This window comes from Lucilia cuprina, chromosome 5 (assembly GCF_022045245.1).
Source record: "Lucilia cuprina isolate Lc7/37 chromosome 5, ASM2204524v1, whole genome shotgun sequence".
NCBI lineage: Eukaryota > Metazoa > Arthropoda > Insecta > Diptera > Calliphoridae > Lucilia > Lucilia cuprina.
The window spans coordinates 70533269-70555950 of NC_060953.1; the positions used below are offsets into that span (position 1 = coordinate 70533269).

The 22682-nt window shown below is 27.5% G+C and overlaps 4 protein-coding genes across 6 annotated transcripts; 2 read left to right on the top strand and 2 right to left on the bottom strand.

Annotated features, from left to right (window-relative positions):
* Positions 1 to 1875: 1875 nt before the first annotated feature.
* On the bottom strand, positions 1876 to 2984 carry LOC111691017. The gene has a single exon (XM_023453639.2). It carries the CDS (start codon positions 2811 to 2813, stop codon positions 2013 to 2015), a length of 801 nt encoding a protein of 266 aa, XP_023309407.1. The 5' UTR covers positions 2814 to 2984; the 3' UTR covers positions 1876 to 2012.
* Positions 2985 to 8167: 5183 nt separating this feature from the next.
* Positions 8168 to 16356, top strand: LOC111691016. Of its 3 annotated transcripts, XM_046951014.1 has the most exons (7): positions 8168 to 8348; positions 9089 to 9204; positions 9344 to 9531; positions 13455 to 13578; positions 13654 to 13955; positions 15048 to 15245; positions 15517 to 16356. In XM_046951014.1, the coding sequence occupies exons 3-7, from the start codon at positions 9463 to 9465 to the stop codon at positions 16105 to 16107; spliced, it is 1284 nt and encodes a 427-aa protein (XP_046806970.1). In that variant the 5' UTR covers positions 8168 to 8348; positions 9089 to 9204; positions 9344 to 9462; the 3' UTR covers positions 16108 to 16356. The 3 variants fall into 3 exon arrangements, with proteins under 3 accessions (XP_046806970.1, XP_023309406.1, XP_023309405.1); XM_023453638.2 differs by lacking the exon at positions 9089 to 9204 and having other exon boundaries at positions 9322 to 9531; XM_023453637.2 differs by lacking the exon at positions 9089 to 9204.
* LOC111691015 (probable proline--tRNA ligase, mitochondrial) lies at positions 16177 to 20406 on the bottom strand. Its single transcript, XM_023453636.2, has 5 exons — positions 20283 to 20406; positions 19972 to 20223; positions 19649 to 19910; positions 16554 to 17103; positions 16177 to 16483 (listed from the first exon to the last, which is right to left on the bottom strand). Exons 1-5 carry the CDS (start codon positions 20373 to 20375, stop codon positions 16327 to 16329), a joined length of 1314 nt encoding a protein of 437 aa, XP_023309404.1. The 5' UTR covers positions 20376 to 20406; the 3' UTR covers positions 16177 to 16326.
* A 466-nt stretch (positions 20407 to 20872) lies between these two features.
* On the top strand, positions 20873 to 22055 carry LOC111691023 (snurportin-1). The gene has a single exon (XM_046951015.1). It carries the CDS (start codon positions 21021 to 21023, stop codon positions 22053 to 22055), a length of 1035 nt encoding a protein of 344 aa, XP_046806971.1. The 5' UTR covers positions 20873 to 21020.
* The last annotated feature ends 627 nt before the right edge of the window (positions 22056 to 22682 follow it).

Sequence of the window (22682 nt, forward strand, 5' to 3'; positions counted from 1 at the left end):
TGAAATCGGTCCATTATTTCGCCTATCCCCCATACAACCGTCCGGCCAATACTTGCCCTTACCCCATATTTCTTTTCTTTTTTCTTGTAATTATATAACAAATTAAATGCTGTATTATTTAAAAGATAATCCAGACTTTACTCACTGGTGGTCTGCCATGGCCGACTATACATTCATACTTTTTTTATTACGTTGGTATTTCAATTTAATATTGTTTATTAATAATCTAAATATGTATACACCTGTGGACATCGAATTATGTCATTCTTATTAATGTTAATACACAGAAAAAATAAATTTATATCTGTAATGAATTTGGTAACAAATATAACGAACCTTATGCAAAAACGATTATTAAATTTAATAATGGTTTACTACACACTTTTTCCATATTAAAACAGGTTTTAACAACCATTGTTAACTTAATAATCGTTTTTGCATAAGGTATGAACATGATTTTTTTCCAAACCATTTTCATTCAGAATCTTAAAAGTTAATAATAATATGTATATGAGTTTGTACATGACGGAAATTTTTTAAATTTTAACTTTTTTCTACAATGTTTATGAAAATATTGCTTATCTATTTGTCGGACGGTATAATACTACACTTTCACTTCCAAATATCTTCAAAAGAGACCATAAAAATTAATTCTTGAGAATCAGAAGTAGTGAATTTGAATCAAATGAAAAAATATACCTTTCAACGAAAATTTACACGATTATTACTTTTTATTTTCTATTAGAATCATTCATTTTTTAATTCCACAAAATATGTACGTATTATGCGTTTTAAATTTTAAACTGGCAATAAAGTTTTTTGAGGAGGCGAATGATAACATTTTGAGTTGACGTTTAAAGAAATTTATACTATTACTTATTCTAGGTCTAGACCAGATTAATATACGGACTATAATACATGTATCTAATCTTAAGAGTAGGCAGTATACTACTTTATTATATAGGCTAGTCTACCCACATATTATTATTTTACCTAGTTTACTACTAGTCCTATTGAATTCCTAGTCTGTCCATAGGGATACAATCGACTGTCTAGTCTATGAAACGATCGATTTGCTTAATGGACTTCTTTGTTGATTAATGTATAGCCCAATACAAATTAACTATTATTTTGTAAGTTATATGATTCTACTTTACAAATTTTAGGGAATCATTTCATAGGTTGCATAGATCGAATAGTTTTGACAGTCTTAAGAACTTATGACGCCGATCTGATATACATAGCTTAGCTTCATATTGATATAACATATTTTTAATTTGAAACAATCGGAATTAAAAAATACAATTTGAATTGTTATTTTGTACAATTTTAAAATTAAATTAGCTTTTTCGCACTTAAGGGATCAGTACTTAAATCAAGTATTTTGTACTGGGTTAAATGAAAACCGTACTTACTATTTTTTGAGTGTATTATAACATTTTTATCACATGATTTAGTTAATATTTGTGGACTTTATTTATTTTTTTTAATAATTTGCTAATTAAGTAATAATGACATGATAAAAATCTGTGTGCCAGCAGTTCGACAATGAGTCAATGCATCCGAAAAAGACAGTGATTTCCATTTACGTCTAACCAACTGGTTGGCTCTATTTCGTCTTTCGTCACGTATGTACTCTTTGTAAACGATGCTGAAGATAATAGTCACTTTAGTGTCCCCTTTGTAAGCGATAGAGTAGACACTTTAAACACAAACATAAGCTTTTTGCAGTCTCTTTATAATCTTTGTAGGTAATGGTAGGTTTAACTGGTGTTTACTTTTAGCTATGTATTTTTTTGGATCACACTCAATATGACTTTTTCCCAAACGTACTTTACCTTAAGATATAGAATAATTTAATGCCATTTGTAAATATACTGTATTTAAAAGTATTTAATTTTTTATTATGTATTTAATAAATACATGCATTTATATTGTTGAGATAAATCACGATTGGAGATTTGAGATAATGTGTTGATCATAAAATAAACTGCGTTAATAACACATTTTTATTAAACGCGAGCTGAGAGTATAATAGGCTCTGCCTCTATTTCAGCTACTTTTTCCTTTAACTCGTCTTCGGCCTCCTTTAGCTGTTCAATATCTCTGGGCGTTATAGCAGGTTCTAATTTGTTTGTGGTAGACGTAAAAATGGGCGTAGTAGAATTGATCGCTAAAGAGTTAGTGGATGATTCGGGTAGTGCCGTCGCTAAACTTGTGATTTCAGTTTTTGATATTGTAATTTTAGTAATTTCATGGTCTTTGCTGTCATTTTCATTCTTTCTAGTATGTTTTAATTCAAAAATGGGTATTAATGCTATACCTCCTGTGTTTGGTTGTAAGGCAATACGATCAATAACAATATGAGTTGGTGCCCCTCTGGACTGTTCATTTTTCTCTGTAGAAAAAATTATACTAGATTCCGTAGTTGTCGTCATAGTTGATGTAGTAGTCGTAATTTCACTATTCGTCTCTTCTTTTGCCTGTTTGATGATGTCAGAATTATTTTTCACTTTAATTTCCGGTATATTGACATCTTTATCCGCTAATACTTTGTTAAGACTTAAGGCTGAAGCAAACATGTTTTTTTCAATATCTCCTACTAACGATCTAAGTGCAATTTGTTTCAATTCCCCATCGGTAGTATCTTCAAAAATACGTCTCTTAACAACAATACTCTCTTTAGACGAAGGAGCCAATTGGGCTTTCCGTAGTAAGTCAGCAAGAATATAATTATTTTCAACTGATACTGGATTTGACATCACCATTGTCATTATTAAACAAATCAAGCCGAGTACTTTTAATGAGTTCATTTTAAGTTTCAATTTATGATTTAAAAACTACTTGTATGTTTTGCTCAACTTTTGGATTATGACTTAATGCGTCGAGGGAAACTTATAAATTAACTAGATATTTTTCTCATTGATAGACTTTTAAAGATTTTTTTATAACTCGAATAATGTTTGTGATTTGTTGTTCTCAACTTTTATTTTTTGAGAAAAGCTTTTGTTTGATATTAAAATGCGTTCGAGCTAAAGGTGTAAATTTGTATTAATAGAACTTAAAGTTAAACTGCCAAAAATTTTGTATTTAACTTGTGGTTATACACAATACTGTTTACTTAAATAATATACTCGTATTTTTAATGCAAAATACACTCAACATCAAAATGTTAGTTGGCAATTACGTACCTTAATGTAATGGAAATGTTTATTAAAAAAACAAGTCGCCACCTGAAAAGCAAAGGGCGTTGCTAATAATATTTTTTATTCGGCTAGTCAGTTAATTTTAAAAATTATTATTTGAACAAATGAATTATTATTTGTTTGAATACTTTAATTAAATCTGAATAATAAAACCAAAATACTATACTATTAATTTGAAAAATTCAAAGATATGTTTAGAGTCGTCGTCAGTCGTTGCAGTAACTCGATAAGCCATTCACTATCACAAATTGTTTTTATGTGACTTTTGGGTTGCTAGAAACCATATATATTGTCCCTAAAAAGATTTTTAGCATATTATGGTAAATTGGCGATATAAGGGTCATGCTTCTTTATCATTTTAAACTATTTGTAAGAATTTTTATTGCATTAACTCGATATGACACATATTGCATTTTTTAAGAAAGTCCTCTAAAAAGATGAAGATAAAAGCGGAATTGATAATTATTTATGTTGTTGTGATAAAACAAGATAAGATAAGTATTCTACAAAAAAAAATATTCTGGTCAATATCTCAAGACATATAATTTTTTGAAATTAAAGTGACTTACCATGTTACTGCATAAAAATAATTTCATTTGTAATAATGTTGCTTATCAAGTTCTTGCTGATTTGAAAATCCAATCATATCCAATAATCTTTATAAAACATGTCACAATCATCAGCTTTAAAAAAAAGCTGTTACATAAAGTAAGAAAAAATGTAAATCTAACATGCATCGAAATTTGTTCGGATGTTCAAAATATTGATCTCGAATAGAATATGAACTATGCTGAATAAACGCAGGATTTTCTCAAATTTTTATCTGAATATTCAGTTTAAAACCCAAGCCAATGTGTTTTGTCATTCTATTTAAAATATTTTTTGCCTATACCATACTACAGGTCCTGCTTTTTACTGCAGAATAATTTAGCTATATTTATCCAAATTTATTATCATATAAAAAAGTAATTAGAAATATAACAATATATAAATTTCATATTGAAAATAAAATTTATATATTTTTTGTAGCAAGAACATAAGCCACTTTGAAAATATACTGCAACTTGGTTTTTGAAAATAAAATATATTCAATTATTATTGGGCCACAATTTTTTGCTAAAATAGTAGTTTCCACTGTATTTATGATCTTCATCTATTAGCATCCAATAGCTATCGACCTTATACGATTATTCAACGTGTTTAAAGTACAAATTTAAAATTCCTATTTTTTGAGAATTTTTTTAAACTTAAATGTCGATTTGTGGCATATCGAGTTACTGCAATAAGGCCTTCAATTTATGTTAATAAATTACAATCAAATAAAATCTTTTAATAAAAAAATATAAAATTACATTCATAAATTACAAAATTATTAAAATTTATATTTTTACGTTTTACGATTTTTAAATAAATGTTTTCAGCTCGTGCGAGTACTTTGAGTCAAATATTACTTTTTTTGTAACAAAAAAAAAGGAGATTAAACTACTAAAATAGTTATGTAAAACATATTTTAAATCAAAAACTATTAAAATATTTTCAAAATTTTGTATTTAACATTATGCAAACTAAAATTTCAAAGAATTTTCTTATATCACTTACATACATCATTTTAAAAATGAAAATAGATAACATTTTTGGAATCCAAATATGTTTTGCATATTTTACAGAACAAATTGTGTATGTAAAATAAATTAAAATAATAATATATACTTATTATACTTATTATTATTGTGACCATTTTTATGCATCTGTTTTGTTGAAATATAAACAAACCAAATTTAAAGAAAGAAATTTATTATTTATTTTATGTACCCAAAATATATCTTTAAAAATTTGTTTCTGATTTTATTTACAAATTTGTAAACGAAAAACTATAATTTTTCCATTGGTTTAAAAACGGTATTTTAAGTGTTACCATTTATTTTCAGTGTTCAGTTGAGAGTATGAATAGAATAAGAACAGCAGGACCTTTTCCATACAACTTGACAGAAAAAACCGTTTTGAAATAAAATTTGTGTTAATTTACAAAAATACTGATCAAGGTTTTAAAAATTAAGATGATTTAAAATGACATATAAAAACACAATCATCGGTTAAAGTTTGCCTAAATGTGTTCCTAGTTTAATCTAACAGCAAGTTAAGCCTAGTTTAACTGAGGAGTAAATGAGTAAAATATCCTCTAAAAACACAAATATATGCCTTAAATGTACCAACATCATATTACTCAATAAAAATGTTTGTTTTAATAAAAAATATCATCATTTGCATTTTGTGAATTTTGGGAATATAATTGAAAGCACTACAAATTATAAAATAGAACAAAGGTATAATTGACGGTAATTCATAAGGTTTTTAAGTACTCATCAAGCAGAAGAAATGGGAACTCCAATTTCTGAAGTAAACTCGAAAACACCTCTCCACATATAAAATTTCATTCAAATCGGACTAACGGTTACAGAAGTTACATCAATTTTTGCTATACCACTGTGTGATGATATTAAAGGCAATTACTTATAAATAGGATGTTAGTAGGGTATTCAAACGATTACTCGAACAATTTTTAACGATTAATCGCTAGAATAAATGAAAATTTCCAAATCCCAAATAACGAATAAACCGAATAATTGTTATTAGTTAATCGATTATGAAAACGTATTATTAAACAGTAAAATTACTAAGAGGATTCATGATACACGTGTGCAAACTTGCACATTTGCACAAATGGCTATCTGTATTATTTAGAAGTGAAAATTTAGTTTAAAATTATCAGTTCAATTAGACAATCAAATGCATCAGTGTTGTGCAAGTAAAATTCCATAAAATATGTGACAAATTCAATGTAAAGTCGAAAATGCACAGATTGCACAGTTTGCGAGGCTTTTAAACGTTTATATGAAAATACTTACTGTATATTTTATACAAAATTCATTAAATATTTTTATAATAAATTTTCTTTCTTTATTAATTCTTCAATTATTTTTCTATTTGATGATTTTTATACCAATACTTCTGAAATATTATGAGAATTTGTTCTGATTTACCTACTTCTAGAATCGGTTAATATGGAACCCCAGAAACTTTCAGATTCCTGAAAAGAAATCTTGGAAATAATGATATCACCTTTACTTCTACATCCAGTTTTGAGGAACCGTGTTGTGTTTCCTAAGTATTTCAAATAAGTTCATTAGCAATAGTTATACACTAGTTCTTTGGAACGTCGGAATTCTGGAACTCATTGAAAAATCTCAAAATTGTAAAATTTGTTGCCTTTATTTCTTTATAAAGAAAAAGAATTCACATAGAAAGAAATAATTTCTAATATTATAGAAAAAAACTTGATTCAAAAATTTACATATTCAATTTGAAGCAGTGGAAAACTATAATTTTGTTTGTTATAGGAAGAAAAATTTTGTAAAAAAGAAATGAAATGAATAAAAAACATCCAGTTTCATTTTATTCGATTAACCGAATAATTTTGAATTATCCTTAAAACCTTAAATGATGCAATTATTCGTAATTTACGACCTCATTCATCATTCAACCCCCAATTATGTACTGAATTAAATGATTCGCCATACAAAATTTATGCTGCGAATTAAATAAAAAATAAAATTATTAAAAATGCAAATAAATAGAAAATATATAATTTAATTTGTTAAAATAATGTAACAAACGTATTTTTATATCATACACAAAAACTATAACACTTACGTAATAATTATTTGTATATCATTACTAGACTCCTTATACGTAATGCTGTATATACATATATGGGTTGTACACTTGTTCTTTTATTTAGTTTTTTGGTCCTCCTGTATTATTTTAAAAGGTGTTGTTATGAACTTTTGCATTTCAGGTGAAGATTTTTAACTCTGACTCATTAATAGAAATTTTAATTTAAAATTGCTATGGATTTCTTGACTTCTAAAATGTAGACTTAATTTGCAATCCATTTATATAAAAACATCTCTGTTCTTTTTTCAGGTAAAATTAATGTGGAAATATTTAACTTCTATCTTTGTTTTATAATTTTACCATGAGATGTTAAATATTTCCTCCTTAATTTTACATGCGAACGAAAGTTTATGTATATACTTAGTTTTAAAGATATACCCCCATATTCATATATGCTTAATAATGTTATTGATGGTTTATTGTAGAAATTTTGTATGAAAATGTGCGTAATAAACCCAAAATAAACGATTAATATATATTAATGAATACGGGGTATTATTTGTAGCACGTGACGAGCAGATTATTATTTTTAATTGAAACAAAAAGGAAAAAATAAGATTTTTTTTAAATTGTACGTATCTGTGGTGTCCTACTTTGGGGACGTCCTCCGGTGAGGTCATAAGGTGAATATTCAAAATATAAACTATTTCTCTTTACTTACTAATGCGAAGTTTCATTAAAAGTTACAGATTTATTATATAATTATTACAAGGGGTAAATATTTAAATTAAAAAACATCTTAGTTAAATGTTATATCTTTTGTATTTAGCAGATTATATTCTGTCTAGGCTAGGTTTTAACGATGACTAAAATGTTATATTTATTAAAAAACCCGGTCCGAAGTTACTCGTATTTGTTAAATAAAGAGGGAGCTGAAGCCTTAAACAAGGATGAAACAATTTTTAACGAAATTATTGCTGTTTTTTAACACCGAAAAGTAAATTTTTAATACATAATAATAATTTTTGGCAGCATTTGAGTTAAAAAATAAGAATGGGCTGGTACTGATAATAACACCGTTAACAAAACTGTTGAAGAATGAGAAACCGTTTCTACCTATATATGTATGTATATACATGGAGTACGAGTACGTATGAGTATTATGCGATAAGGTAAGTAGAGGTTTTTTATCTTATCGCAAATCGTTTGTAATAATTCAGTACATTATACTACTTTTGCTGTTTAAACGTATTGGAGTTTATTCATATGAATATTAAAAAATACAAACAAAAATAATTTTCAGCTGTGCTTTCCTGAATTTCACAAATCATAATTCAATTCAATGCTAATTATTCGTATATAACCCTTTAAAAAATTTATTTCGTATCGATTCAGTAACTTTCGAAGTGTTTAACTGAAAACTTGCTGCACTCACTACTAAAAATTTAATTCTTCTTTTAAACACTCGTATGTCAATAAAAACAAAATTTTATTTATTTTAGTGAAAAATAATACAAAACTTAACGTAACTGAAAAAAGTTAAATTTATTCTGAGAGATAATGAAAAACAAAACTAACAAAAAGCCAAATATTAAAAGTATTTTTTAATCAATTCTCCTCATATTCTAATAATGAGTCAGTCTTAAAAAAGCTTATTATCCAATACATTATTGGAAAAGGTTTAAGTGCAAACGTTATAAAAATAACTAAGTACATACATATGTATGTATATCAAATTGGGAGCAAAATATAAACTTGATGTTAATATCAAAAACTTTTAGCGAATTAAATTATCGTATTATTCAATACATTCTGAATCAGAAAAATTTCAATAAATAAAAAAAACACATAGTATATGTATCTTTAATATTTTTACTCCCTTTCTTTCTCTCTCTCCGCATTACTTTTTTATATTAGAAAATAGTAAAAATAATAATAACAATATCGTAATAAGTATTGGCTGTGATAATATACATACATATGTATGTAGATCTATAGTCGCAGTTTTACTTTTTGTCAGCGTCATTTAGACTGTTAAATAAATATACATATTATTTAAAATATTATTGTATAAACAATATCTGTTTTCGTCAACAAATGGCACAATATAAAATACTTATTTTTTTAAAACGAAATAAATACCTTCTTAATATTGTATAATAAATTAACGAAGTTTTACTTTTCATTATTTTTTTACAATTTGCAAGAACACAAAAGAAAATAAATTAAAAAATTGGTAAAACTTAAGAAAACCCAAAAATGAACTCGTATATTTGATAAGATATTGAGGAAGTAAAAACAAAAAAACAAATACGTGATAAAAGTATGTGGTCTAAAACAATCATATATGTATACATACATACGTTTAATATTTTTATAAGTTTTACAAAAGGAAAATGTATTTTAATTCGACGATCAGTAAAAATTTAATTATTTATAGTTTTAATATTGTTTACTTAAAGGTAAATAGAACGCTATTGTTTAGTCATAGCCCTAGTATGCCTATGTGAATAAAGTGTCATATTTTAACTAATAACGGAAACTATTAATATTTTAAATAATCGTTACAAAAATACGAATTATGTCGAACACCGGAGTTAATACGGGATTTGCAAAGTGTTTTATTTTTTTTATGGCAGTTGTGATATTGGTAAGTAATTAATAATTAAATGAAAATTTTAGTCATTATTCATATATTCGATTTTTATAAGTCTAATAAGTATGGAATTTCGGAATATGTAGTTCGTAGTTTATGTCATTTTCACGAACTTTTCAAATAACAATTAGCACAAAAAACACATTCTTAAAATTATATTGAGTCCATATTTATATTTTCGTTGCACCATAGCGAATGCAAACTTCAAAATGCATTTGTTTCCTTATTTCGACCAGATCTTTTAAAACGAAGTACGCCACTAGATTTAACAACGTTTACGTATCTTGGCGTTATTCTGTGTAATTTTCACAAAATTAATAATTTTTCATTTCTTCACTATTTTAATTTTTTATTGATATATTATAAAAATGTTAATTTCAATATTAATTAGTTTATTATCATTTAAATGAAAAAATAAATCAATGTTTTAAGCAATTTTTTATGACAAAAAGTTTATCTAAATTAGAACCAATGTACGTCAATGACAGCAATATTTCTACCAGAGCAAGGATTTCTATGCAAATGCATGTTTTTAGTCAGTAACTCAAAATAATTTTTAAATAGTTTTCTTTTCGAATTAAAGAATTTGCTACAAAATGGCATCGATTTGTTGTTGCATATTTTGTTATAAGTGCATAATTGCATATATTTTGCACATTTCCAACATTTTTTGCGTATTTTTTTTTCATTTTTCTAAAACAAATTGTTTTGCTTTTTCTGTATTTCATATTTTTACAAAAAATTTGGTATTTACATATTTACAATTTTTTTAAATAAGTATCAAATTTTAATATAAGAACAAAATACTAGGTTCTATGAAATACCATTTTACATAGTTTTATTTAATTAAAAAAAAACAATATTTCGAAAGGTATTTTGAGTTTGTGCTACTAATTGTAACGTCAAAAATATTATTACTTTAAGTATCAATATTTGTTGGTTCGTTTTTTTAATTTTTCGTGGAATTTTGTATAGCATGAAAATCTTTGCCCTGATTATTACGTTTTTGAACCTTTTTTATGATATATATATCATAAAAAAAGACCTAAAAGGGAATATAACAAACTAAATAAATGTTACGAAACTTTGAGGAAATGCATAAATTTTTTATTTTTATTTATTCTTTATTGAATAATAAGCATATTTTTAAATTTCTTTCTTTAATTTTTCTAAAACATATATATGGGCATTTCCACCGAAAAGTCCACCGTTGCTCAAAAACTAAAAGTCGTCAAAAATAAAATTTCAACTTCTATTATTAAAGAAAAAGGTTCAAATTTTATTATATTAAAGACCCTAAAGCTTTTCTTTAATACTATGATGAAAAATTGCAATTAAAAGTATTTCAGGCATCTTTTTGCACCTTTAGTAGCATTTGCTTTTAATATTTTTTATTATTTTAAAGGCTAATATTTAAATGGACTTTTATCGGAAAACATTTGTTGATATAATAATTATCTTAAAACATCCAAATATAAAAAGATAAAATTCCTTAAAAGGCAAATTTTCGGTTTTCTTTCATTGACTTTTAAATGTCACGTTCGTCACGTTGAAACAGGATTTATTCCGATAACTTTTTAGTTGGCATTCAGAAGTATTCAAAACTTTAAATCTTAATCAAATTGAGTATATAGAACTCAATTTAAAAGAATAGAAAAATAATTTTTAGCGTGGTTATTTTTTATAGAATTTCAAAGTCTGTCACGTCACGTCACATTACATAAATTTTCTCAAGTGCAACCTTCCAATTGTGAAATATTGTTATTTAAAAAGATGTGATATTTATGCAATTTATTCAATTAGGTGATAGTTATGATTTTTTAGTTGATAAGTGGAAGAAAAAGCACAGAAATTCAACAAATGTTATTTTTAAGAAATGTATGGAAAAAAGTGATTTTCGGATATCGGTTTTATATGGGCGTTATGACCGATTATTGTATTATCATTAGAAGGGTCAGTAGTTGTACATTAGGAAGTTTTTTGTGTGTTTGTATTATCAGGATGGCGAAATTTTAGTTATGATTTACATTTTTAATTAAATATTTTTATAATTTGTTTATTTTACTTGTTCTCTATTTTTTATAACCGTTATTTTAAATGTTGAAGAAATTTATATAAAAAAAAATTATATTTTTTTAAATTTATATACAAAATCTATTGTTCAAAGTAATAGGAGTATTCGATTTAAGTTGAACTATTTTTAAAATAAAAACAAAAACGAAAGCACTTTCATCTAAAATATTATTAATTAAAGTGTGCCAGTACAACATCAGTCATTTTTGTAAAGATTTTATTTGTAATTTGGGTATATGAACCTCCGGAACTTAATGTCCTTCCAAAAACGGTTTTAAGGGGCTTGATGACACATGTCGATTATCAAAAAATATACAGTAATTTATATAGAAAGCCTTAAAAGACGTGATACGCGAGGTCTTTTAACGTTTTGCTTTAGAATCAGTAAGTCGGCAACCATGTCATGGCCTACTTCATGAATCATTCCTATTATACAACTTCCTTGAAAGTTGGTTAGAGCTTAATATTTTTTGATTAATGGGCTTCCAATATATTTTCTGAATTCATTTAGATTTAAAAATATAATTTGTTGTCGTATTCATTCATTTGAAATTCATCCATTTATGAAACCACCTCTAAATATGTTACTTAGCAAACTTAATGCGTTTCACTATATGCTTTATGGTCTGAAATTAATTTTTTTTTTTAAAGATTTGTTTAAAAATTAATCTGAACGAACTGAATATTGCTCACGATATTTAATAACTACGATTTGGCTTAGTTTCACTAGTTTGGGGCGCCCTAATGGGATTAATTTAAAAAAAATGATAAGCGCTTATGGGAAGCTGTTATAATTTTTGAATGAAATGTTTATTTTTTATGAGAGATTTTAAAATATTTGACTTCTTAAAGTATTCAAATAGCCTTTACATGAGATTACCATGAGAATTTTCATATTTTGTTCGCGATATTTTTATAATTTTCAAGATATTTGAACAGATTTAATTTTCGTAAACTCCAACATTTTCTTTCTGAATTTTAAAGGAAATAATTGTGAACTGACCTCAAAATCATCTAAATATAACAGTTTTATATCATATTTTAAATATTTACTACGAATGAAGGAAATTAATCTAACTTAGGTATGATAATATACGGTACTCCTATTTTTTGAACAGCCGTAATCGGATATGGATTTCGAAAAAAGTTAATACCAAAAAAACTAATGAACCTATTTACAAAATGACATTTGTTTTGTATTTTAAACACTTAACAAATAAATATCGTGAAAAATATTCGATATATATAAAGAAATCCAGAATATTGAAAACTTTCGTCGGCGTCAATTCAATTTTGAAATGAAGTCAATCATCTTATCAAATCCTGTTTGGAAATGCCCCAGTTTTAAATTAAAAAAAATAAATAAAATAATTTGTTTATTATTATTTTAATTTATTTGAAAAATATATTACTAAAAACTAAATCTCTCTTACACAGAAAAAATTAATTCATATTTGGAATGAATCTGGTAATAAATATTATGAATCGAACATGAATTTTTTCCCCAAACTATTTTCATTCAGAATAAAAAGTTTAACTGTTTTAGGCAACATAAACAAATTAATGTTGTACATAAATGTTATTATTCAATTTAATATTTTTCTATTGTTTCCAAACACTTATATTTTTCCTTCTCAATAAAAGTTTTCTTTCAGCATATGTATGTTATTTTTTTTATTATTTAAAACTATTTTAATCGATATAGAAAGATAAATGTTGGTTTTTTTTAAGCATTGGATCAAAAAATGATCCTAGTCCAACATATATATTATGTGGAATTTTTAAGCGGTATAGCGTTTTTTAATAATTTGAACGTAATTATTTATTTAAATTATTTTTTAAAGTTACAAGGCGCTGTGTATTTAGGTCTGTCAATATGGGGTATAACACTAAGACAATGTTCCAAAGAGACTACAGATATAAGCAGTAAACCTTTTCAATTTGCTATGGATTTGATTTATTTCATGAGTAAGTAAATTAATGGAATAAGTATAAATATTCATATTTTTTATTAATATTTAAATTAATAATTCCTGTAAACAGATGAAGATTGTGGATCACCTTCAGTTACAGTTTCCGATCTTCCACAGCCTATAACGTTAGATGTGGATTTCAACAAAGCAGAACCAGTAGAAAATCGTACATTTATATTTATGATAACGTATGCTGTTATTAGCACTCTTTGGGTTGTGACATCGTTGACAATTATTACTACTTTATGTGGGCCAGTTACGAAAACTATTAATGGACTATGTTTTTGGCCTTGGTTTCTTGTTATAATGGCTGGATGCATATTGGATGTAGTAGCTACTGGTTATCATATTCATGATATAATTAATACAACGGTAAAAAGTTCTTGTCTTTTAAGTAACAAAATACTTTTTTTACAATGAAAATAATCCATGTTTAACTTTACGAAAACTACTTTTTCATAATATATATTTCCTGTATATTACGAAATATGTATTATTTGATCAACCCGTTTTCGAATTTTACGAAAGTACGAAAACATGTCGATATACCCTTTTTCGTATATATTAAGAAACATTGTTTTATTTTAGCCAGGAAAAATAATACGAAATACTTCCAAGAGAATAACATTTCAAAAATAGCACTAAGTAATTTTTTACCTTCTTTAAAAGTTTAAATTAAGGGAATTTTTTTTGTACTGAATTTTTTTAATGAAACCAATTTTATTTTGGGGTTAATTGATAAATGCGTGTTATTTTTGTTAATATTATTTAAGTCAAATTAGTTGTATTCTGTAATACAATAATATCACTTCTTAATAACTTCAAAAAATTCTGTAAAAGGAATTGTAAAATTCACTATAATTTGGTATTCTCTTAGAATTCAAAAGAAACGTTCATTTCATATAATAAATATTATAAATACCATTAATTTTATTAGATTTTTGTATTCAACATTTGTTAAAATTAGTAATATTAAGTCCATTTTAATATCTTGATTAATAAGAGAACAAATTACCAAGTTGGCTAAATGCTTAATGTATTTTAAATGCAAACATATATTGGGTTTTTTACTCTAAATGAATTTTAAAGTATTCGAAATAAGTTATACATGTTTTATGATAACACATATATAATTTTTAATAATACAACACTAAAAACATTTATGCATTTAATTATTAAAAATTAATTCATAATACTTTCAATAATGCATTTTAAAATAAATATAGGTCACCAAGGAAAATTTGCATGAGAATCATCGAATGTTCATTGGTTATAAGCAGTCATTTTAATGACGTTCTATTATTCCAAATACGAACCCATGCTCGCCAATGACACGCTATTGTTAAAATCACGCATGTTTACGCTAAATATGAACTAGTTCATTATCATGATCGACATTTTTCGTGTATATTGGGCATGGATTTTTTTTATTTTGTAGCTAAATAAGTTTAATTTGTCTTGCAGTCTGTGGAAAAAACATTTAAATATTTGAGCATTGGAGCTGATGAGAAAGTTATAGATGTTTTATCTAATTTTGATGCGTATTTTATAACACCTGCAGTGGTTATGACTTGTATTAGCTCTCGAGTTATTTTGATTTGGTTATTAAATATCTTTGGATCGAGTTTTTGTCTTTCGTTATCTAATACACTATCAAAAAGGGTAAGTCTAACAAAAAGAAAGGAATTTAAAAAATACATACCGATACATATATACACACGTGTATATCATAGCGAAATTTAAGAATTAAGAAACACTTTAACATACAAAATATTTTAAAGTAAAAAATGATTTACGTTGAAAATAAAACATATCATTTGAACCTGAATTTATTAGCTAACTTAAATTTTATTTGCACTTGATTTTTTATTAATAAATATTTATAATTAAATTAAACATCTTATAATATTTTAATTTAAAACATTAATTTTAGAATTCATCAAAACAAGTTAGTATTAATAGTTTGGCCACAACTAGCACTGTTCCCGTAACAAGTAATCAACAGCTGCGACAAGAAATTACATCTGTACGATCAACACAAGAAAATTCATTAAAAGTCGAAAAAGTACCAAAACCGGAGTTACCTTCGTTACAAATTCATAATATACAAAGACAATCATCACTAACATCACCTGCCAATCAAAGCTCTAGACCCTATAGTGTGCAGTCACCTAATATGCCGATGGCAAATATATATCCAACTGCTCCCTCCTCCAACGAATCACAGGCTACCAATGATATGGCAACCACTTACCGTAACACAGAATCGCATCCAGACAGATTAAATTACCCTCTACAGCGTAATACATCCCAATATCAACAGGAATTATCACCTATATCGCCTTTAAACAATCGTTATTCGACTACCAATGATAGTTTTCAATTTTCCATGCAAAATCAAAGAGTAAGTGAGGAGTTAAGAGGACAATTGCCCTGGTCATATACTAGTATGCCTCCTCCGGTGCCGAAAAAAACGCAGATGCATGTATATCCCGAAATTCCCGCACCAGATTACGGCCATTAAGAAGGCAATTTATGGAGTAATATACAAAAACGATTATAAGTGCCTTAACAATAATAAATAGCAAAAAAGTCTTGTAAATAAGATTATACATTTTTAATTAGTTGTTCTTGGTTTTTAAAGTACATATTGTTATATTTAGTCAACATTTGACAAAACTTTAAGTACTTAAATGCAGATTAAAAACCATGTACTAAAACATGTATGAATTTTAACTTAATTCTAAATTAAACTTAACTTTTGTTTTTTATATTTAGCTAGTTCTTGTAATGCGGTGTTAAAGTCTAATTCCATTGAATTTTCCTTTATTATAACTTCCACTTTAGGTTCTTTTAAACATGCTTTAGATCCTGCAACTACAATAACGGGATAACCCATCCTGAAAGGAAATACATTATGACGAAATAATTAAACTAATAAGCGATTAATTTTAAAAATACTTTAACTACCTTCTCGCCTCCATCAAACGCTTTCCAATTGTCATATATTTTCTATCATCATGCACCACGTCCTGGCTATACATTTCACAAATCTCGTGACATAATTGATTTTCGATTTGTTCAGCCTGTGTTTGTTCTTTACTACCTTGTTTAGGTCCTATAATACACACATCATAGGGAGCCAATAAGGTGGGCCATTTCAATTCGTTTTCTGTAGACAATACTTCCAGTGATGCGGCCAATATCCTACTGATGCCAATGCCGTAACAGCCCATTATAGAAGTTTTAGGTTTTCCATCGGTATGCAAGAAAGTGGCATTGAACACTTTAGAGTATCGATCTCCTAATAAAAATGTATGGGCCACTTCCATGCCCTTCACTTGTTGTACGTTAATACTTTGGCAACTAACACACGATTGGTTAGAACTTTCAGCCAATACTTCAGCATTAAATGCATGATTGCAATCTTGACAATGCAATAAATTATCTTCGCCAGCAGGCGAGATGTAATGATATTCGTGTGATATTTTTCCACCCATCATACCAGTGGAGGCTTTCACTAAAAATAAACAGTAATAAAGAAATTAAGCAATATTAGATCATACATACATACATACATACATACATACATACATACATACATACATACATACATACATACATACATACATACATACATACATACATACATACATACATACATACATACACACACATATATACAGTATTGTTCGAATCCTAAGTAACTTTTTTTGGCATTGTATACAAAGTGCTATAATTTCTATTTTAATTGATTTATTCAAAATTATATAATTGATAATAATAATATTATGTGTACATTATACTAACAACAACAAAAGTTTAATTCCATTTCGCTGTGAGTTACAAGAAAATACTAAATGAATTAACTCCATAAATAGCTGTTCGAAACTTAAGCAACTTTTTGATCTTCCTATGAAAATCTTTGGTCCTTTGGAGTTCCAAACACTTTTATGGAATAAATTAGTTACTAGTGTAGTTCGTAATTAATCCCAAGCGGATTTTAAGCCATTCGCAAGCTGCAATGTTTCTAAAACAGCGAGTTTCGACCCAGCGCTTCAGAATGCCGAACAGCATCTCTAAGGGACTTGAGTCGGGAAATTTTGATGGACAATCAAAGAGTTTGGGTCCCATTACTTGATAACTACTCTTAGATCAACTTTGCCAAAGGTTTTAGTTCATTATAATACTGAAAATCGCAATAAAGTAAGTTGTTCTGTTCAATGTACTTAATCCTATGGTTCATTTTGTTGGCCAAAAATGTCCCAGAAAGTAAAACAATCCAATACTTGGTTTATAAAATAGAAAAATATGTAATCGAATTTAGTTTGTAAAGTATGATATTAATTATTTTTGCTGAGTATTTCAATAATAATTTTATAATTTAATTTTATAATTAAATAAGTTTTTAATTTATTTTAAACAAAGTCACAAAAAAGCAAATATCTAAAACCAAGCTCCACATTAAAATATTGTACTCAGAAGTAAGTACAACAACAATTGTAAAATACGAAATCAAGATAAAAAATCGAATTATGCATTTTTCTGCAAAAAGAATTAATCGCAAAAACGAGGTTTGAGTGTATATCAAATAGTGTCATTGTCTGTGGGGATTTTATTACACAAAACTTACGTTTCTTGCAGACTCATTGTGAATGCGTTGAAAAATGAGCTTGTTCTTTTCACTAGGGGATATAAAGTAGGTATTAAACTATCCTGGAATCTGAACATTCAAAAGAGAATAAATAAGGCAAACATAGCCAACCTGAAGGTATCAACTGGATCTTCAAGGTGGTTGTAAGCCCATATTTTTTCATGGTGTTATAGTGTGGTGGAAGGCAATGGAAAATACTTGTCACTGCGCAGTCATTGAATGCTCTCTTAGGAACATTGTAATCCTTACAATGGGAGCAATGAAGATGATGCCAACGAAGGCTCTGTATACCTGCCGACCTGAATTTGATTAAACTAGCCTTATTCCGCAATAAGACTTAACTCATCTTGGTCTGGTGATAGAAATATTGGGCATTCACAAATAATAATATAATCTCACTTTGATAGTCGCTTCTGATTCCCGAAAGCACCTCAGTATTTGAGACTCACTCACCAAATGATGAGGAGCGGTAGGGTAGGTGGTGTCTTTAACATTGAAATATTTGGAATCAAGGCAGAGATATCTGCGAATATCATTGCAGAGCACTATCTATTATGTACATATAAAGTATGGAAATGACACAAAAAACGTTGATACAGGTAAACTTAATTTTGGTTGTAAAATCTAATGGCGTACTCCGTTTTAATAGATAGATCAATATAAAGAAATATTGCACTTTGAAGTTTGTATTGTCTCTGAAGCGATTTTTTACTTTTGTAAAAAAGGTAAAAATTGAAAAAGCCGGTAGTAAAATTATTAAATGTAGTTCTTATTTGTCAAAACATAAATCTAAGGGTCAATCTTTACGTATAGAATTAGGAATTAAATTAAAATTAATATTTATTTTAAGCGCACAATGTTAGTGGTTTAAACTTAAGGAAGACATGCAAAAGTGTAAACAACTGATGGCAAAAATAATACAATTTTTTAAAATAAACATTAAAATGTTTGATTGATACATTAGTATAAATTATAGAGCCTTCATAATGGCCTTCACGATTTTTTTGTTTTAAATTAAGTTTTTAAAATCTTGTGCACAAGGTTTACATGGACAGCCAGCCAGACGGACATGTCTTAATCGACTCAAAAAATGATTCTGAATCGATCGGTATACTTTAAGGTGGGTATTGGACTAATATTTTTCTGTGTTACAAACATCAGCACAAACGTATAATATCCTCCCCACAATAGTGGTGTAGGGTATAAAAAGCGTGATATCAAAGCTAAGGACTGTATATACATACATATATGTATTTCCTTTTTTAAATTCACTTTTTTACGCCAAAGCCAATCTGACACATGCTATCGTGATCCTTTTGCCCTTATTTTTTTCAGAGCAATGTATTCCAAAGGGTGAACGGCTTACAGTTCCGATCATAAAATCTTAATACAAATGTATTTTTATACATACCTTTTTTAAATGGGACTTCTAGTTTTTGAAACAACTTCATATATGCTTCATTAACTAATTTATAGGTTATTCTGGCCTCTTCCTCGGATCGATCAAAAGTGTACATGTCTTTCATTATAAATTCCTTAGCACGCATTAAACCGAAGCGGGCCTTCAATTCATCGCGAAATTTTGGGCCAATTTGATACAGCCGTAGAGGTAATTGCTTATATGAAATGGGGGACGTTGTAGCTAACATGGCTGTTACTGCTTCTTCATGAGTCTATTCGATAAATAAAAATATAAACTTTAATAACGTCTTTGAAAATATCAACAGTTTCTACCGGACTCAATAAAAACTCCTTATTATGACGGTCATGTAACATAAAAAACTCCGTAACATCGCCTTTTAATCTTCCCGATTTGTTCCACAAGGTGGATGATGTCAATATGGGCAGTGTTATTTTTTGTCCTTCTACGGAAGCCATAGCATTATTGACTACAGCGCATAGTTTATCTAAAGAACGTTGCGCAAGTGGCATTATTTGAAAAGTGCCATGACTGGCTGCTTTCAATAGACCCAACTCAGTCATTAACTGAAAATGAATTCTGAATTTCTTACTTACTTCAATTCGCAATTTCATAATACAAATACCTTTTGACTTTTGGATACTGCTTCGACATTCCTGGCAATTGCATTCTTTGGAGTTACTAGAACCGGCCAAAATAATCTCGATAATTTCTGCATATTCAATTGGTACTATAAAAAAAATAAATACATCAAATTTAAACAGAGTTGTTATCAATTTATATTCTTCTTTAAGGCGAATTCATACAAGGTGGTAGCAGTTCTGCAACAACAATGTTTTACATGTACATAAGATATCCCTACAAGAATGAAGAGATTTTTTTTAGTTAATCACGTTATGTACACAATTTTAATATAAAATATAAAACAATATTGTGTGATATGTTAACATTTAAAAGAAAAAAATATTTTTCTTAAATAACATATTTGTATACATATCGATTATGCCATTATTTAAATAAAATTATATTTGTTTACGAGATGCTTGGTATTTTCAGTTTTTTTACATAAATAATTCAAAATATTAACGAAGTTTTTCTTCGTTCAACGGACATTTTTAAATATAAAAATTTACACAATAACAAACTTTGACAGCTACGTAAACCAGGCGAATTAAGAAAAAAATTATCAGCTGATTGAAAAACACCGCCTTATATGAATTCGTCTTGCCCAACAGCTTATCTGAATTTGCCTTGTCTTACCATGTAACTTCTCCAACCAAGATATATTAATTAAAAAAAATTAATATATTTACCTTGGCTACAGCAATTTTATTAAATTTGTTCTTTCAACCTCGCGAACGCGATGTTTCATAATTTGTATAAACCAAACATTAATGAAAAAGAACGTCAGGAAATACGGAGAAAAGAACTATTACAGCAACAAAAAATTAAACGCTTGGAACAACAAGATGAACAGAGGAATCTTAAAGACCCACATGCTAGTGAATATAAAGGAAAGTTTTATAATAAAAAGCGTAAGATTAACACTAGTATAGAAAATATAAATCTACAACTTTCTGAATGGCTTAAGGAGAAGCCAGAAAATTTTGATGATTGGCTTTTAGTGCCATGTCCGAAGGGTCAACGTTGCTTAGTGGTTGCTGCAAGAGGAGAAACTAAAATGTTTAGCAAAAATAAAAAATATCGTATGACATTCTCTAGTATATTACCTGGCGGTGGTATTTTAGGTTCCTGCAATGACTACTGCATATTGGACTGCATTTATTGTAAAGAAATGGACATTTTCTATATACTAGATGCATTACATTTTTCAATACCTTTGGTGGATTGTGATGCCGAATTTCGTTTCTTTTGGTTAAAATCCAAATTAAACGAACTTGACGAATTTGAAGGAAAGCTCAAATATGATAACCTAAAATTGTTTAAACTTTTAGAAAACTATGACATGTCAAATGAGGAGCGTACATTTGTTGCTCTGCAACGATATCCCTTATGGGTGGATAATCGACCACAGTTAGATGGTTTTCTATTTTATCATAAAAAGTCTCATTACGTATATGGTACTACCCCATTAGTTTGCTGGTTATTTGCGTTTATGCTGCCCGATGTATTACAAATGGCAGTCAGTCGCTGTTATGCATCTCCAGATAATTACTGTAAACAGAATCCTTGGCGGTATATGGATGAATTTGATAAACGGCTAAAAATAAAACATTGCAGTCAAAAGGAATATCCTTTAGAAAAAAATTCTACTGCAATGGATGAAGATTTGGAATATATAGAATGGGACATAGATGAAACCAGATCAGATAAGGATAACGAGCTAGATTCTTTACTTACAGCGGAGAAACTTTTAGAACTGGAGGAAGGAAAATGAATATATGTACACTGGGAATAAAAAAGTAAATATTTTATATACTAACCTTACACATAATAAAAACTAGCTCATAACTTTTAAATACATGTATAAGAAAATGTTTGAAGTTTTATGTGACGTTATGTTCATTAGAAATATACTAACAACTTGTTAGTAACAAGACAACTTTTTAATTGGTTCCATTTTATAAAAATTTCAAGTGTCGACTTTTGCAAGTTGTGATTTGATTTTTTTCAGACGAATAGCTATGAATTATATCTGAGGATATATTTAAAAAATGTATAAAAATGTACCGTTTTAAAGTTATATAATGTTTTTATGCTCTCCCTATAATATCCCAAAGGTTTATATGATATCGTGCAAAACAGTTGCCGCACAAAAGCCCAAATACAGAAAAAAATCGTATACTTTTGTGAGGTAATTTTATGGACTTTTTTAAATAAGGCTAAATTAATTTAAGTAAATGTGATTTTTTAAAGTTTTAAAAAGCGTGATATCAAAGCTAAGGACTGTCTAGACAATTTAATAAATTAATTTATTAATTTTGCATACAAAATATTTTATTAAATTTTGATTTTTTAAAGTTTTAAAAAGCGTGATATCAAAGCTAAGGACTGTCTAGACAAT